General features: G+C 40.0%; 1 protein-coding gene across 1 annotated transcript; it reads left to right on the top strand.

Moving 5' to 3' along the window:
* The first annotated feature begins 1,989 nt into the window (after positions 1 to 1,989).
* Positions 1,990 to 17,938, top strand: lonp1 (lon peptidase 1, mitochondrial). The gene is made up of 20 exons (XM_018701868.2): positions 1,990 to 2,561; positions 3,043 to 3,131; positions 3,675 to 3,794; positions 3,898 to 4,063; positions 5,003 to 5,116; positions 5,300 to 5,361; positions 7,171 to 7,300; positions 7,590 to 7,673; positions 7,769 to 7,837; positions 9,003 to 9,154; positions 10,521 to 10,659; positions 10,814 to 10,992; positions 11,778 to 11,865; positions 13,345 to 13,584; positions 13,841 to 13,981; positions 14,355 to 14,520; positions 14,619 to 14,702; positions 14,801 to 14,928; positions 16,410 to 16,574; positions 17,356 to 17,938. Exons 1-20 carry the CDS (start codon positions 2,025 to 2,027, stop codon positions 17,509 to 17,511), a joined length of 3,009 nt encoding a protein of 1,002 aa, XP_018557384.1. The 5' UTR covers positions 1,990 to 2,024; the 3' UTR covers positions 17,512 to 17,938.
* The last annotated feature ends 280 nt before the right edge of the window (positions 17,939 to 18,218 follow it).

The following is an 18,218-nucleotide window of genomic DNA, read 5'->3' as shown; positions in this document are numbered from 1 at the left end:
ACATTTTTGATTTCTGAAATATAATTCCTTTTCCATTAAGTAAATAAAGTAATATTCTCTCTGAATAACCATTTGATTTCACATATGACTTGATTTAAATTAATTTTAACAACTTTCGAAATCTGTCTCACCCAACTTTTCAATAATGGCATGTTTCACTTTATCCAATTTCAGTATTTATTGTACAATATTTACTCTAACACATTTTGCATATGATTGCATAAACTCTTTAAAGGAAAATGGGTCAAACTCTTTTGAGCTGAGAAAGTAATTTAGTATTATTTTCAACTAAAATGATACGGTAACAGGGTTGAAATTAGGGTAACAGGGTTGCATAAAGTAAGATGGATGACTAGCTACATTATTTTTGATTATAGATCATCATATAAAAGTGACAAATACTGTAAATGCCCAAGACACCAAAGTGTTCTTTGAATAACTTTTAATACCGTCTGTTGCACTTTTCCTCAAATAACACCCTAAAAATAGAAGAAATAATAATAATTAAAAAAAACTTTACTGAAACTTGCCCTTTGGTTCAGAACATTGCCTTTTCAACCTTTGATGGCTGGCTGCCCTAGCCTATCAACATATTCACTCTTAACACTGAACTAAAAACATTTCACTCTAACACTTAACTGAACTTGTCATCTGCTTTAGAACATGTGTCTTTTGTCATTTGTCTCCTTTGTACATCAGCATCACACTTGGCTTGGTAGCGTCTCTGCTTTTCAGCAGCACTCAATGGTGGGCCACACTATATTGTATAAAAACAATTTATCTAACTTAATTTAGTGTCCCCTATTATGAATTGTAACTCATTGTTTGAATACTGTTTTATTTATGTAAAGTTAATCATCCCATCGAGGTAGTTGCTGCAACCATAATCCATTTGGACTACCATTAGGAAATAAAAGGAAACAATTCAGTATGTAAAATTCAGAAATGTGTTTACAATATGTAGAGTAACTAAATTATATCTCAGATCAATGTAAATTGTTGAATTGAATTACAAATAATAGTTTCTAAAGTCTGAGTAAACTGGAAGAGGTGCAACTCTGTTAATGTAGTGCAACCCTGTTACTCTAATCACAGCGAACAGGGTTGCAGGTAACAGGGTTGCAAATTCTGTACTAATGTTAGCTTTCTCTCAGGAGTAGAAGCTAGCTGTTTAGCTAGCTGTTACTGCTGACCGAGAGGACAAACTTACTTATGTAAATAAGTAAAGAAAAATAAAAAAAAATTGTCTTATTCTGATCATATGCATAACAGGGTTGCATGAGGTAGAGTGAGACATTCAATCAAGGCTAACTGTGTTATAAAAATATGAAAAATAGAAGAGAGGACATGCCTTTGTTCTACCCATTCTTTTGGAGAACAGTTTGATGATGTCAAGTCCAGCGATATCATGTGATTCACTGCTTTCTTCTTCTTCTACCATGCTAAAAAGGTTATGGTAACAGGGTTGCGTGCATGTTGTGGGACACACGTTCCATGAACAATAATTATTATTTGAAATATTATGTTTATTAAAACAAATGTTCCCACAGTTACAAGAGACAGCAATGAAACAAATACAGTAATACCAAAAAAACGAAATTTAAATTTCATTTTGACTGTTTTATTTGAGATTCAATTTGGTCATTAGGGGGGTGGGACAAGAGAAAAATGGCATTTTAGGGGGTACTCCAGACTTATTTGGTATTTTAAAAACTATTTTCAAGCATTCATTTCTCTTAGTTTTTTTAGATTTGGTCTCGGGACAAGTAAATTTACTCAGAAACTGCATGTTTTAGTATTTTGTATGTGGATTATTTAAAATTTGATGGGTGGGACGTAAAATGTCCTCCAATTCTGGAATGACCCTTATAACCAGTACGCATTCTAATTGATTTTGAATGCACTAATGACATCCTTATCAACGTGATCTCTTTAAGACCTTTAAAAAGTTATGCGCGCATTTTACGTCATCAAACGTCGACGGAAAGAGGTCCGTCACATGCTGTAGAAAGCTCCAGATCAACATGGCTGCCTGCATGAAGATGCTGGCCGCTGCTAGACAGCTGCATAGAAATCCGGCTCTGTTTGTAAAACTAAACAGATCTCAGATCGATGCCTCAGCCCTGAGTCGGTTCCAGCACCCACGGTGTTACACTAGCACCGGGACCTCACAGAGGACAAGCACCAGCCGCTGCTCTAACATTCCAGTCAGCCCAGCAATGACAGCTGGGTACAGGCTGACCGTCAGACCTCACCGATGGATGCGGGCGGGTGCCGTTCTCCGGGGTCAGACCGATCTTCTCACACCAACCTCTCGACCCCACATGATTCAGGGCAGGATGTTCGGGAACCGAGCCAGCGGTGCCGGTTTCTCCGGGGAGGACGGCGGGGACAGTGCAGGCTCTGGGGGAGAAGAGTCTGGAGGAGATGGGGGAATGCCGTACAGCGGACCTCAGATGACGGCTCTCACTCCCATGATGGTCCCGGAGGTGTTTCCTAATGTACCGCTGATCGCTGTGAGCAGGAACCCAGTGTTCCCCCGCTTCATCAAGATCATAGAGGTGAGGAGGACGTAACGCTACATCTCATGTCCGGTGTTTTCATGGACTTTAAAGAGCCGGGGATGATGCAGTCCCATCCGCAGCACCCCGAACCATTCTCCTCGGAGTTAAAACATTTGGATGTTTATCAGTGTTCGCGTTATGTTGGAGCCTGGGGGTGCTGAGCTCCACATCATCTGCTACACACATAACTGATTGGTACCACCACTTATTGCTTAATTTGATCAAAACACTAGAAATTCGCCCAAACGCAAACACTGTGTGGTCATTTCCCACATCACAGGAATGGCCTGAAAGTTCCCTTCCTGTAGAAAACCCATAAAGGGAATAATTACTGAACATTAAATGCTTCCTCCCACAGTCCAAAGACATACAGGTTTGATTAACTGGTGGAACAGGTGTGAATATGAATGTGAATGGTTGTTTGTTCTTGCTTTCAAGGTCAGAGTGTGTGTAATGTGTCTGTGTCTTTTCCTGTCAGGTGAAGAACAAAGAACTGATGGAGCTGTTGAGGAGGAAGGTTCGCCTGGCTCAGCCCTATGCTGGGGTTTTCCTGAAGAGAGATGATAGGTAAGTCTGATGACGCTTCTCTGATGGAGACACTAATGATCAGTTTGACAGCAGCCCTCAGGAGAGCTACACTCCTTGACTGTGTGCTTATGGCTTTCCATTCATCTTAGTCACTGCATTTTACCTGATTTGTGAAACTTCATCACTGTACCGTCTGTACCGTCATTAGTCACCTGTAAACCGAACAAACTGAACACTTCTTCTTTTTTCATATCAAAAGCTTTCCACTGCTGTACCAATGGGAGGATTTCAAAGCAAGTTCAGGAAATGCAATGAATTTGTCATTGAGGTTAATGGGGATTTAATAGAGGTGCATTTTTTTTACTGAGGATTGAGGATCTACACAACAGAATATGGACACTGAACATTTGGTGTAACTTCATCAGCAGATGAGTTCAGAATATCTTCGCCATTTAGAAAAATGTCATCATCTATTTCTGATCTGATCTACTTTACAGGGCTGTTTGCAGTAATCAGTGAACTGTACTGGGAACATGACATGCTGTCTGTGTTTGTGGTAATGAGCGTCTCTGTCTTTTGTAGTAATGAGTCTGATGTGGTGGAGTCTCTAGATGCCGTCTACTCTACAGGGACTTTTGTGCAGATTCATGAAATGCAGGACCTGGGAGACAAGCTGAGGATGATTGTCATGGGGCATCGCAGGTTAGAAACACTGTCTGCTGCTGGTGGGTTATGTTGGAATGAAAGTCTGTACACTGTATCTTGTGTATACCTCAGCTCAGTACAGTATACTCTGACCTGTTAGGATACGGATCACAAGACAGCTGGAGGTGGAGCCTGAGGAGGCCGCCACATCCCCTGTGTGGTCAGAGTCTGAGCCAGAGTCCCACTCTAAACCTCCACCGAGACGCAAGGCGAAACGCAGCCGCAAGGACCAACCAGTGTCTCTGACAGAGCAGCTGGAGGACAAGGTCTGTCACATGACCCTCACATGCCTAATCAACAGCTCTCAAGCATTACTTACTTACACCTAAGTAAGACATGTAGTCAGTCAACACCTTCACCATCTCATGGACCTCCATCCACCATGTTTGGAAAAAGCCTGCTTTTAGCTGTGTGGCTATGAATGTATTTTTTCAGGGTTGTGTCTGATACAACTCTTAGCTCAGCTGATAGCGATTCAACACACACTGACTTGTGCTTTGGGTAGTGTTACATTGTTACTGTTACTGAGCACTGGGATATTAAGTGAACTGCAACACAAATAAAAGGCAGAACACAGGGCAGGAACAGCAAATGGATCATGATATTAACTTTGTGAAGTTCCTGCAGTGTTAACTAAATTTAGGGCCCTGTAAGTACTTTATTATTTAAATTTGTACTGTGCTCACATGGGTGAATCTTTCTAAATAAAGTGTGTGTGTACTCAAATAGCCACAAACTAACTAAGCATAAGACCACTGCTTGAGTTCTGGGTCTCTGACTACATAATGATGCTGCCATGTGCAGCCTGCTCAGCTCTGTGTACTTACTGGAAACTTGGACATGATGAGATAAATACAAAATGCTATGGAGGAGCAGGGTGTTATTTAGGGTCCACCTGCAATTTTCAGCTCTGGGGCTCAGCTACGGTGGAGTGTAGTAATGTTATCAGATCTCTTTTGGGTATTTTAGGTCAGAGTGTATATATGCAAACAAATACACAAAAAGTGGTGAGACATTTTAACATGTAACATACCTGCATTTGTTAATGATGTTGGTAAATGCGGTTTAGTCTGTCACCTTCTACTTTGGCACCACTGTGCCTTTTCATGTGTATGTAGTTATTACAGCTATCATCATCAAGCTCATCAGTTTACATTAATTGTCATATAGATGGTGGTGATTTGAACTCCTTTGTTGTTGGTCAGATTTCAGAGGCAGATCTGAGTCCAGAGCTTCAGCCCCTGCCCTCGTCCAACATCCTGATGGTCGAGGTGGACAATGTTCAACATGAACAGTTCACTGTCACAGAGGAGGTCAAGGTACAGAACACATATTACAGTATGTAGTACATTTGGGGAGGTGAGATGGTGTGTTTCACCAAGGAGATGTTCATTCAAAAAATTAAACTGTGTCCGATTCTGTGAATAAACCATAAACCAGATGGTCCTACTAAAGAGGAAACACTGGTAAACTAGAATCCCTGTGATGTGTTTGTTCTGCAGGCCCTGACAGCGGAGATAGTGAAGACCATCAGGGACATCATTGCACTCAACCCGCTCTACAGGTCAGACACTTATTTACTTACCACCTATCTGTCACAATCTGCCCATGGTCCTTTGGTCTTTATGAAGTAAAGCGTCTGCGATGGCTGTGACCGGGTGCGTTATTTTTTGCATTGTCTGTCCGTCCATCCCTTTCTTGTGACAGTAAATACCTTGATGGGATTTCTTCCAAATTTAGTCCAAACCAGGGATGTAGTGAGCAGGCCACGTGGGGGAACGCCATCCGCCCATTTCTTTCAGCATGATTTTTTTTTAAAAAGCTAATAATAATAAGTAGCAGAAGAAAAAATGTTAATGTTAGACCGGTGTTATCAGCAATTGAAAAACAAGTCGGACACACAAATATCTCTTTGTAATAGATATAAAAATACATATTAAAAATAGAATGTTAAATGTTAGTATGATTGTCATCATCCTGAGACGCTCCCCCTATTTAAGGAAAAAAACAGAAGAGTTTTACTTTTGTAAAGATGTCAATAACAACAGTGTCAGAACAACATCAGTTTCATCTGAGGAAACAGCCAGCACCAGCAACATTCCCCAGCTTCTGCTAATGCTAGGATAGCAGTTAGAACTACAGCTCTACATTTGTCATATGGACTGAGGAGATGTGGGCGAAAAAGAGGGAGGCATACTCCTGGATAGACTGTGAGGATGGAAAGCTGTGCTCTTCTTTGTCAGTTTTTAAAATCCGAGGTTTGCGACAGGGAGATGAATAGTGTTCCTCCTCAGTTACCCTCAGTGGTAAGGACCGGAGCAGAATGTTAACTCGTCTTTGGAAAAAGACTCCAGAATATATTGCTCCTCAATACATTCAAGATGATGAACACACAGTATGAACACATCCTCCATGGAAACTTTTTATGTGTGTTGACGCGTGTGGTATTCTTTTTGATGACGTCATAAAAATAGTGTCCCCTCCACTCAAAAAATCCCCACTACACCACTGGTACTAACCTTTCACCTTTCACTTCACTCAAGGATGAACTGATTAGATTTTGGTGGTCAAAGGTCAAGATCATGGAGACCTCACACTCTTGTGAAGGTGATATATCAGGAAATTTCATTACATCTGGCACAAAATTACAGAAAGATATCTCTACACACTTAGATCCATGCAGTTTTTTTAAATTTATTGTCTGAGCTTTCAGTCATTGTGCTCACATGGTGATTACATCTGGCACAAACTCATTTTGGTGGTCAGAGGTCAAAGGTTAAGGTCACACTGACTGGACAAAATATGTTTTTGGCCAAAACTGAAGAATTAGCACACAGTTAACTGCAGCTGGTGGAGGCGTACAACCACAAGGCGGTAACTCTAGTTTACATTATATAACTGGCAGTTCACACTATAGGCTGGCATTAAAGTTAGTAAAGCAATTTAAATATGTCTGACAACTGCTCTGTGTTTTTTGTTTTATTTTGTATGAGCTTGATCTTTGCTGTGAGGCACTACTGCTAACCACGGCAGTGAAAAACAACATGGGAAGGTAGTGTGGACATTTAACAGGAACAAAAATTTCATCCTCCCTGTCGGTACCCCTCCAGCTGGTGGCGCTCTAAGCAACCACCTAATTCACTGGTCCTGTGTCTTTCTTTATGTCAGGCTTACTCATATCACATAACTCTGCAATATGTTCTTGAAATCTACTGAAGGTTATCATGTTTCATTATCAGTTAAATAAGCAATCAGTGAAGTGAAGTCTCAAACCAGCAGGCTCAGAAAGGAATTCAAATATAGTGATGCTAAAGCAGAAGTGCTGTGAAATGTGCTTGATTTTACTGTGTGTGTATGTGTGTGTGTTTGTCAGAGAGTCGGTCCTTCAGATGATGCAGGCTGGTCAGAGAGTGGTTGATAATCCCATCTACCTCAGCGACATGGGTGCAGCTCTGACAGGAGCAGAATCACATGAACTACAAGACGTCCTGGAGGAAATCAATGTGAGCAAGCTACATGTATAAAGAGATAACAGGGTTGGGGAAGTTGATCTGACGGGCAATTGCCAAACAAACCAGATAGTCCTCCTCCTCAGAGTCTTTCCTCTTCAACTGAAATCAGTAAAGTATATACTGTATACTTTGGGTGTGCTGAAGTTTCTGTGCAGCATCCTTTCTCTCATTCTGATGCTGTAACATCTATGTTTACATCTCTGCAATTGGTTTCTTTCATTGAAACTGTACCACCTACAGTGAGTTCCTGGTTGTTGAAACCTGTTGTGTGTCTCTGCAGATCCCAAAGCGTCTCTACAAGGCTCTGTCTCTGCTAAAGAAAGAGTATGAGCTGAGTAAACTGCAGCAGCGTCTGGGCCGAGAGGTCAGAGGTCATTGCCAGACATATATGAACTTTAACCAGCCACTGTTCAACTCACCACACTCAGTCATTCATCTGTGTCCCTGCTCTGTTCACAGGTGGAAGAGAAGATCAAGCAGACGCACAGGAAGTACCTGCTGCAGGAGCAGCTCAAGATTATTAAGAAGGTAGAACACACAATGTGTCCTCTGTGTTGTCCATCTGTTTGTCATTGTGTCTTTCTGTACTTTCCCTTTGTGTGAAACCAGTGCAACTTTCAAACTCCACTACTGCTGACATCTGGACAAGTTAGTTAAACTAGTTTTATGGCCGTTAATATTTCAGAATTCTGACATACAGAATAACCACCAGACATATGTTTTTAATAGCCATATAATAGCCTACATTTAAACTCAATAAAGCACAAATCTTATGATCCAACAAAGGTGTTGTATCTAAACTAGTCAGCATGACTGACTACAAACAAAAATCCTTGGAATCCATGCAGCATTGATCAAGAAAAGTGTACCCAGACACTGTGAACGGCTGCTGCATTGTAACCAATACAACTGTCTACTTAAAAGTACGTCCATTAAAGTGCTTGTTTTTGTCACTGCCAGGCTCAGATTGTTATTCTAAGTGTCTCACACCATTATGGATTGGATTGCTACAGAGATAGATCTTTTTAATACTACTGCCTCCATCTGTTTGTTAGTGTTACTCTGTGTACTTTTACTTAGATAAAGGATCTGAATTCCTCTGCCACCTTCAAAAGTCACACAATAACGCAAACAAACTAAGCGATATTCTAACAACTCCAGAATTCTTGCTAAAATGACTGTTTTTGTCATTTGATTCTGTCAGAAATTTCTGGATACACTGTTTGTGCTCAGTACTGCAAGGATTCCAGGATTTTTGTCTCTATCAATCATTTATGTCCAAAAATAAAACCCAGGTTCAAAAATTTATCCTTTTAGTTGTCAACATATTTTATAGGTCACTCGATATTAGACTGTTTATTTGGTATATTTTCTAACAGGAATTTTTGCTGATGATACTTTCATCTAATGGATAACTACATATGATTCCACATCTAGATTGCACCTGTGTTTAGATTGCACCTGTGTTTAGATTGCACCTGTGTTTAGATTGCACCTGTGTTTCCCAAAATGTCCACTCCCACAATATGTCAGGTTCTTGTTCTACTGACAGTCAATCATATTATCAGTGTGATTGTAAAGTATTGCATATTCCTTCGTCACCTGTCTGGTGATAACATTATTATAGACAACATACAGTATGATGTGCACTGTGTTTTCTGACTGTTTAAAATGTGGCTGTGGCTGTTTTCAGGAGCTGGGTCTGGAAAAAGAGGACAAAGAGGCTATCGAGGAGAAGTTTAGAGAGCGACTCAAAGATAGGACTGTCCCTCAGCACATAATGGATGTCATCAATGAAGAACTCAACAAGCTTGGACTGCTGGACAACCACTCATCAGAGTTCAAGTTGGTCTTTTGTATTTTTGTCCCACTAGCCTGCAAGGGCCTTATGATGTTATTTGCTAGGCTCAGTGTTATTAACAAGTTATCTTGACAACACCTAAACAGAGTGGCATGAAATTTAATTTAAGTAATCATGCTAGAAAATTATACATAATGTCATGATTATTGCCTTAAAAAAGTCTAAATCACATGCAACAAAACTTATGTAGAACATTCAGTAGCAGCTTTACTTTCCTTGCAAATAGATGGTGCATGTAATCTGTTAATCCTGCACTACTTAGCTCAGGTTCTTGAAACATTCCATTCAGGATTTCTGGAACCTTGATGGTATCCAGCAAACCAGCCCACTTTTACATCAGTTTTGATTAGAACCAATGTAATCATTGTAATCATGTTGTTGCCTTCTCAATCCTCTCTTTCCAACCCATAGAATACGACACCCCGTTAACCTCATCACAAATACAATCTGCTTTGAAAAAACACACGAACCATTGTTCTTGCTTAAAGGAATCATTGGAACTGGTTAACTTTTCTGTTCGTGAGTCTACCATACGCAAAGCAGCAGACAGGCAGTCTAAGGCATAGAAAGGCACTGCATACTAACATGAACACATCATCCCAGTGAAGTACAGTGCCTCTGGGCCTGGAGAGCTCACCATGATTGATGGAAAATGAGTTCCCAAATTATTCTAAGTATCTTACAGGGTGGCTGTCCACCAGTTGAAACTCAGTAGATGTTAGTGATGCAGCAGGAAAGTGGCTCTAAACACTGAAGTAAATCTACTACAGAATGACCTTAAGAACCTGGTCACAACCCAGACCTTGATCCAATACAGATGTTGCAGAATGACGTCAAGAGAGACGTTCACAGCAAACATCCTAAGAACATGGCTGAGCTAAGGCCTGAAAATAGTGCAGGTCTGATTTGCAGCTGCCAGAAGTGCTCGTTTTAGGTTATTCCAAAGGAGGTTCAACCAGTCATTAAATCCAAGGGTTCATTTACTTTTTCTCCAGCACTGGTGAACGATAAATGTTGTGTTCAATAAAAACACAAAAACTATAATTGTTTGTGTGCTGTTAGCTTAAGCACTGCGTTTGTCTGTACTTGTGGCTTAGATGAAGATCAGATAATATTTATGACCAGTTAATGCAGAATGCAGAAAACTAGGACATTGTGAAGGGTTCACATACTTTATTAAAGGTAACTAAATAATTTCTTTCAGTGGAAATGAAAAATTATGCCAGAAGCAAAAGTTATACACTTTGTATTGTGGTGATGATTCCTCAGGGGTTTAAGGGATCATTTTTCTTGGAAGAAGACTTTTAGACCACAACAAACAAAATCAAACCACAAGTGTATGTGTTTCAGTGTAACCCGCAACTACTTGGATTGGCTGACCAGCATGCCCTGGGGTACCAATAGTGAAGAGAACTTATCATTGGAGAGAGCCAAAGCAGTTTTGGAAGAAGACCATTACGGAATGGACGATGTTAAGAAACGCATCTTGGTTAGCAAATGCACAGAATACACGCAGAACACAGAAACATGCAACGCACATCATTTAAAGGCAGACTGCAAATGTTCAGATACATTTATACACATTAATAATTCTAGATTTTTCTTTTAAAAATCAACCTAACTTTGTGTCTGTCTTTGTGCAGGAGTTCATAGCAGTGAGCCAGCTGCGTGGCTCCACCCAGGGGAAGATCCTGTGTTTCTATGGTCCTCCAGGTGTAGGAAAGACCTCCATCGCTCGCTCCATAGCCAGAGCCCTGAACAGACAGTATTTCAGGTTCAGCGTGGGAGGCATGACTGATGTGGCTGAGATTAAAGGACACAGGTCTGAAAGTCTATAATGCCATTATAACTAAGGGACATTATAATAGTTTACATTGTCAGTATCGTGTACACACCTCAGTCTCTGATAATGAGTAGGTGGGGGATAACGTTACACTTTTTTACTTTTGTTTTTTTTCTCTTCTGTACAACACCAATATTTAGAGAGCTTTGACCATCTGTAGACTAAAGACTACATCTAATTGTTGTAAACTTATTTGTATGACCCTATCACAAAGAGACTCCTCCTTATTGACAAGAATACCTATACATACTGTAGGGCTGATTAATGGTAGACATGTAGACAGTGGGTATACTGTAAGCTGTAAGCTGTAAGCTATTACAGGCAGAGAGAGAGTGCTGCCTGAAACAGATTTCCAAAATAGATTTGGATTGTGTAATTACACAGTCAACATCGTCTTAAACTGTTTTTGTAGCATTTTCTTTGTGGGGATCTTAGGGTGTCTGGAATGATCACCTATCCACATCTAAGTTTTCCACCAAAACAAGTTTGCACCCAACACTATTTTGCAGTGGCACTGTTTTTGAATCTTGGGTTTAGGCTCCAACCAAGATGATTTTGATTGTTTTTTAAGAAATGCAAACAAGCCAGAGCAGTTTTGTTTGTATCAAGGCTCCACATTATTGGACATTATTATCAGCTGAAATTCCTTTATCAGAACAATAACAGTACTGTAATTTTCTTCTAATTTTTCTAGCTATTGAAATATCCAGTTACAACTTGAGAAAATATGGGGAATTTATTTTATAAAATGTTTTTTTGTCCAGGAGGACATATGTTGGAGCAATGCCAGGGAAGATTATCCAGTGCCTGAAGAAAACCAAGACAGAGAACCCTCTGGTGCTAATAGACGAGGTCAGTATGGTGGTGTTGTCCCTGTAGTTGTGTCTGTTAAATTCAGTATAAATCCATATCAAAGCAACACCAAGATTACTGGAGGAGGTCTGCTGATGTGGTATTTACTGTCTGCAATGAACAGGTCCTTTGTGGAGCTGTAAATGACCTGATATATATCCTGGGGATAGACTTTCAAAAAGAGTGTTTTGAACACAAAAAGCTAACTATAAGATCTAGATGTCGCCCATTTAAATTCCCAGCTTAATCGCCACAACTCCTGAATGCAAGGACAATATTTTTCATTCTGTCTACTCCTTATACTCCTTATATACATATTTAAATAAAATTCCAAAAGTCTTTCCTGAGTATATGATATGTCAGCACAAGCGAGGAGGACAAGTTTTCCATCAGACTGGTTTTCCAGTAGCATTATTCCTGTTCTTACTCAGTTGTCCCATGATAGATTTTTCAGAATTCATTTCCAGAGACTTATTGTACCAAACTGATGACCCTTAAATATGATCGGAATTCATAATGCAGATATGAGGGTTCTATTCGCTCTATGCCCTTAAAAAGCTTGTATTGAGAAGGGTTCCACTATAATTTTCTCAATTTTACTGTATTGGTATACCAGTATATGGTGAGCTCACAGGCACAGACTGAGTCTATGATGGTAAGTCATCCAGAATATTGGCAGAATAAAACATTTTACACAGTGAATCAAAAGGTAGGCAGGTAGGCAAGGTAGAGAGGGGACAGTACATAAATCCAATAGTAATATATACTCTGCATGTAGGTTAGCTTGGGGTATGGGTAGACAGTTTACATAAGTCCCTTTGCACAGAGATTGCTTAATATCGGCATTAAGAATTCTCTTGAATATGCAACCACATGAAGCATTTATTTTTAAATAAGAGGACTGCTGTGTTAATCTGCCCCTTAAAGGCATCCCAGGTGACTCCTGGATTACTTGTTAACAGTTTCATGGTCAGTGATCACGAAACAGCTCATAGAGATCAGTTTCAATATTGACACTAGCTGTTTTGATATAAAAAATAAGAAATTCTAGAACATGATGAGGGGTGGCTAGAAAGTGAAGTGTAGTTCCTCTTCTAAGGATGTAAAAACATCCACTTATCCACCAGACCAAGTTCATTTGATATGATATCATCATATGGGATCCAAACGTTTCACCCAATCTATCTAAAATATTGTGTCTTACAGAGAGAAAGCAACTGCAGTCTTCTTGTGTGACTCTTCAGCAGCTATAATCAGTATTTTTATATTAACAATGGATCAGATGTGTAGTCACCATCACCAGTTCTCTAGACCTTCTGCATTATGTGTTGATCATTGTGATGGAGGATAATCTGCAGCTTGTTGTCATGGAGTTGTCTCTCAAAGCTTCAGTGATTTTTGCTTTTAACAGGTAGATAAAATGGTTTGATGATGTTAATGATATCAATGATATGTGTCTCTCTAACCTGTCATTGCCAGGTGGATAAAATGGGTCGTGGTTACCAGGGTGATCCATCCTCTGCACTGCTGGAACTTCTGGACCCTGAACAGAATGCCAACTTCCTCGATCACTACCTGGATGTTCCCGTAGATCTGTCAAAGGTTTTGTTTATCTGTACAGCTAATGTGACTGACACCATCCCAGAGCCTCTCAGAGATAGAATGGAGATGATCAATGTGTCTGGATATGTGGCCCAGGAGAAACTGGCTATTGCTGAGGTAACGCCAAATTCTCCATCTCCACTGTGATTGTGAGGGGAAAAACCTCTATAATTAATCTTTAATTTCAAACTGAATATTGTCTACATTTTTAATGTTGTGTTGTCATATTATTTATGCTGCATAGATTTTACTATGATTGTTGTATATTTGTAATAATAGTGGAATAGTTTTTTCACAGTTAACGATATTAAGTGCTAGTACGTTGTGCTTTTAATTTCCATTTCTGTGTGTGTGTGTGTGTGTGTGTGTTTAGCGTTACTTGGTCCCTCAGCTCCGCTCACTGTGTGGTCTGACTGATGAGAAGGCCTCCATCTCATCAGACGCCCTCAGTCTGCTCATCAGGCAGTACTGCAGGGAGTCTGGAGTCAGGAATCTGCAGAAACAAGTGGAAAAGGTAAAATACTGCAAAGCTCTGTTCTGTCTCTACTAAACCAGAGCTCACACACATTTCCCTACTCAGAACAAAGATTCTGGGCTTAATGAACAGAGAGGTCTAGTTGTAACAAAAAAGAATCCTATTACTTCATCATCCTGTAATAAGAATACTTCCAGGATTGATAGTGTTTGCAGTGGGTGAGAGGATGGAGCAGGTTGGTAAAGATCAGAAATTGACAGAAAACCACCTGCCAAAGTAATCTTATAAACCAATAATAAATAATGACAAAAGAGAATATAATTTCTCATTTTGTGTGTGTGTGTGTGTGTTTGTTTATTTCTGTGTGTGTATGTATGTATGTAATGCAATGCCCTTTCCATCTCTCTGGCAGGTTTTCCGTAAGGTGGCATTCTCTATTGTCAGCAGTGAGCAAACCACAGTGACTGTTACACCTGACAACTTGCAGGACTACGTGGGTAAACCTATTTTCACAGTGGATCGAATGTATGAGGTCACCCCACCAGGAGTGGTCATGGGGCTGGCATGGACTGCGCTTGGTGAGACATGTATACACACACACACACACACACACACACACACACACACAAACAACCCAATAGAATATGATACATACTGCATTCTGTCCTCTGTATAGGGGGGTCGACGTTGTTCATTGAGACTTCACTGCGCCGTCCCTCTGGAACAGACCTTAAAGGAGAGGGGTCATTGGAGGTTACAGGTCAGTCAGGATGGTCATAAACTACAGTATGCACAGTCTGGTATTTTCACCAGGTGTTGAACAGGGAGAATATTAAAGACCTTGGTGCTCCTCTGCAGGTCAGCTGGGTGATGTTATGAAAGAAAGTGCAAAGATTGCCTCAACCTTTGCCAGAGCCTTCCTGATGACCCAGGAACCAGAAAATCACTTCCTGGTCAATTCCCACCTACACCTGCATGTCCCTGAGGTAACCATAGTGATACAGTGCTGTACATAAATAACTCACTATTGTTTAATCTATTGCTCAGTTTACTCCTTCTACTAATTCTTTACTTGCTATTGAATACATTTTATTTTTGTGACATTTTCATAACTGAAATGCCTAAAGCTGCAATGTGCAGATTTGAGAAGTGTTTTTTCCTAGTCCCTGTCACTACTTGCGCTGCAGAATTTTGGACTGGAAGTGTAGAGTTTTTAGAGACTTGTTGGGGCATCCTGATAGTAGGGAATTGCAATAATCCAAATCCATTTACATTGGTGAAAAAAGGCTGTCCTTTAGGTCTGTTTTTTTGGGTTTTTTTGTGGGAGTTAAAAGATATAACCTGATCAAAGATAATCAACATACCGAAGGTGAAGTAAATAACACTGATCATCTTGTTACAATTGCATCTGTCCAGGGACTTGGATATATTTGTCTGAAGTGAACAGTCTGTTCTTGAATTTAATATGTTGGAAGCAGGAAAAATGGGTGTAATGATCTGAATAACTTTGATAGGGGCCAAACTGTGGGCAGTACCTGGTGCTCTTTAGTGGACACAGGATAGGGCTGCAGGCTGTTAGCTGAGCTGCCGTTAATGTTTGCGCAGCTTGATTTTAGGTCAGGATTCCCTCAGTGTCACATGACATCGAGTGGGGCTACAAAAGGGGCTGTTAGCTTAGCTTGTTTCTCAGTAATTTAAGATCCAGATGCCCAATGACAAAACTCCTTAATCTGGTTTAAGGTTATATTTTCATGTTGTAAAAAGTGGCGTAGATGTGACCTGAAACAGTGAGAAAGTAATCGGTTGAAAATATTTCAATGTTGGGACATCTGGCTGACAGTTGGCGCTAACAGAAAACCCTCTGCATTGTCAGCTGTGAGACCTTTTATGGAAAGGTGTGTGTGCCTTTCCAAGTCATGTCCAATCAATTGAATTTACCACAGGTGGACTCCTGTCAAGGTGTAGAAAACCTCAAGGATGATCAAGAGAAATGGGAGGAACTTCAGCTATATGTCTGGTGTCACAGCAAAAATTCTAAAGTTCTGTTTTCACTTTGTCATTATATGCTATTAATTGTATATTGATGACTGTTCACTGTACATGATTGTACAATGTACATTGTTATTTTATGTGGAAAAAGTGAAGGGCTCTGCATTTTTAGGAAGAGGTTTAATTACAGTTATTTTAAAGGACTGTGGTACATAGCCTGTTAAGAAGAGGAGCTACGAAGAGCTAAGATTATAACTTTCTTAAGCAGCCTAGTTGGGATGGGGTCTAAGAGACGTTGATGGTTTAGATGAAAAAATCATTGAAGTTAGGAAGGTCAGTGGAGGGGAAACTGTCTAAATATACATGAGGTTTTACAGCCATATCCTGCTTCAGTGATGCCTGTGATAGTCTCAAAAATACACTGTGGCTGCCAGCAGTGCTGATTTATTTCTGTTGACCTGCTGTCACTTGTTTCTAGGGGGCAACTCCTAAAGACGGACCAAGTGCTGGCTGCACAATTGTTACAGCACTGTTGTCCCTGGCAACCAACCAACCGGTACGTCAGAATGTAGCCATGACTGGTGAAGTATCACTGACTGGCAAAATACTGCCAGTTGGAGGAATCAAAGAGAAGACTATTGCTGTAAGTACAAGACACACACACACACACACACAAGACACAATAACTTTTATTTCAAAGTATGCAAATGCATTGGCTAATGGCATTTTTGGAGTGGGATGACCTCAGAGAGCTGTTAATACCTGACATCCCAAAACTATGGCTAAGTTCTGTAGGAAGAGTGGTCCAAAATTCCTCCTAGATGTTACACAGGTGTGATCAGCAGTTACCAAAAGAACTTGTTTGAGGTTGCTGCCAAAGGAAGTAACTGAGATGAAGATCAGATCACATTTTATGACCAATCAATCAGGTCATTCCAAAGGGTTCCCATGATTTCTTTGCCACTGTATGTAACAATGAGGCTCAGGCTTTCTTGCCTGCCACGTTTAGGGTCAATATCAGGTTTAATTGTGACCAATCTCACTGTAAACCGATATGAAAAGAATACACTAAAAAATCTTGTTGATTAAAACTGAAGACATCAAAACTATTGAGAGAAAGAACGAAAGAATGCAAACAATGCAAAGCTGTTGTCAAAGCAAAAGGAAGGCTACTTTAAAGAATCTAAAATATCAAACATATGCTGGTTTGTTTAACACTTTTTTGTTCACTACATAATTCCATATGTGTTCCTTCATAGCTTTGATGTTTTCTCTATCAATCCACAATGTAGAAAATAATAAAATCAAAGGAAAACTATTGAGAGAAGGTGTGTCCAAACTTTTGACTGGTACTGTAATTTGAAATGAATATCAAATGAATGTACATATGAAGGATTTGAACAGAAGTTTCTTGTCCCTGTCAGGCCCGTCGTGCTGGTGTGACTTGTATCATCCTGCCAGCTGAGAACAGAAAGGACTTCTCTGACCTGCCAGACTACATCACCCAGGGCCTGGAAGTCCACTTTGTTGATCACTACAGCCAAATCTACCCTATTGTGTTTCCACAGAACCTGTCATAACCTGCTTTCAACCACAGAACTGGCTGTAGTTAGTAAAACCCAGTAATTACTTTCTGACTTTAAATATGCAGTTTGTACTGTGTCCTGCTATGGAGAATGGCAGGACGTTATTTGTTCCAAAATCATTCAGAGGAAGAGCTGGTTTGCTGATTCTTCACATAATTCCACAGGACCCTGGAAAGTAGGAGGAACAACAAATTTAACTGAAACCATCCAGTTGTGACAAAGACAGACATACAAAGTGAAGTGATGGTGATGATGGACACTGACCTGTGTCCATCGAGCAGAAGTTGGGGTGGCGACTCTTTACCCACAGCTCTTGTTATACAGGGCTGTGAATGGATTCTTTCAGAGATTTCTTATATTATTTTATATTATTATAGGCCAGATATGATGATGATGATGTTGAAATAAATAATAAACACAACACTGCTGGGTGCTGTTATGTTTTAATCAACCTTTGAACCTGTCAGAAGGTTTTTACTGGACACAACTGAGATGTGATCTAATTGTCGAAATGATTGTTTTTTATTTTTATTTATTAAAAAATGCTATTAAACTAACATTACAAACTGTCCATCATGAATAATGGAATAAAAACTGTTAGTGTACAGTCTATGTGGAGGTGTGTGAGTGAGGTATATGTGCATTTACACCTGCAACACAGAGATCAAATATTACTAATGTGTGAAACAGTAATCTGAAAT

This window comes from Lates calcarifer, linkage group LG17 (genome assembly GCF_001640805.2).
Source record: "Lates calcarifer isolate ASB-BC8 linkage group LG17, TLL_Latcal_v3, whole genome shotgun sequence".
NCBI classification, from domain to species: domain Eukaryota; kingdom Metazoa; phylum Chordata; class Actinopteri; family Centropomidae; genus Lates; species Lates calcarifer.
The sequence above is the reverse complement of the archived record's forward strand: the minus strand, read 5'-3'. Positions and strand labels throughout refer to the sequence as shown.

Bases quoted from the DNA above. Each gene is read 5' to 3' on its own strand.
- lonp1 (XM_018701868.2), top strand. From the start codon at position 2,025: ATGGCTGCCTGCATGAAGATGCTGGCCGCTGCTAGACAGCTGCATAGA. The intron at 14,521-14,618 runs GTGAGACATGTA...TCCTCTGTATAG, and splicing joins GCTGGCATGGACTGCGCTTG to GGGGGTCGACGTTGTTCATT. The intron at 14,929-16,409 runs GTAACCATAGTG...ACTTGTTTCTAG, and splicing joins TACACCTGCATGTCCCTGAG to GGGGCAACTCCTAAAGACGG.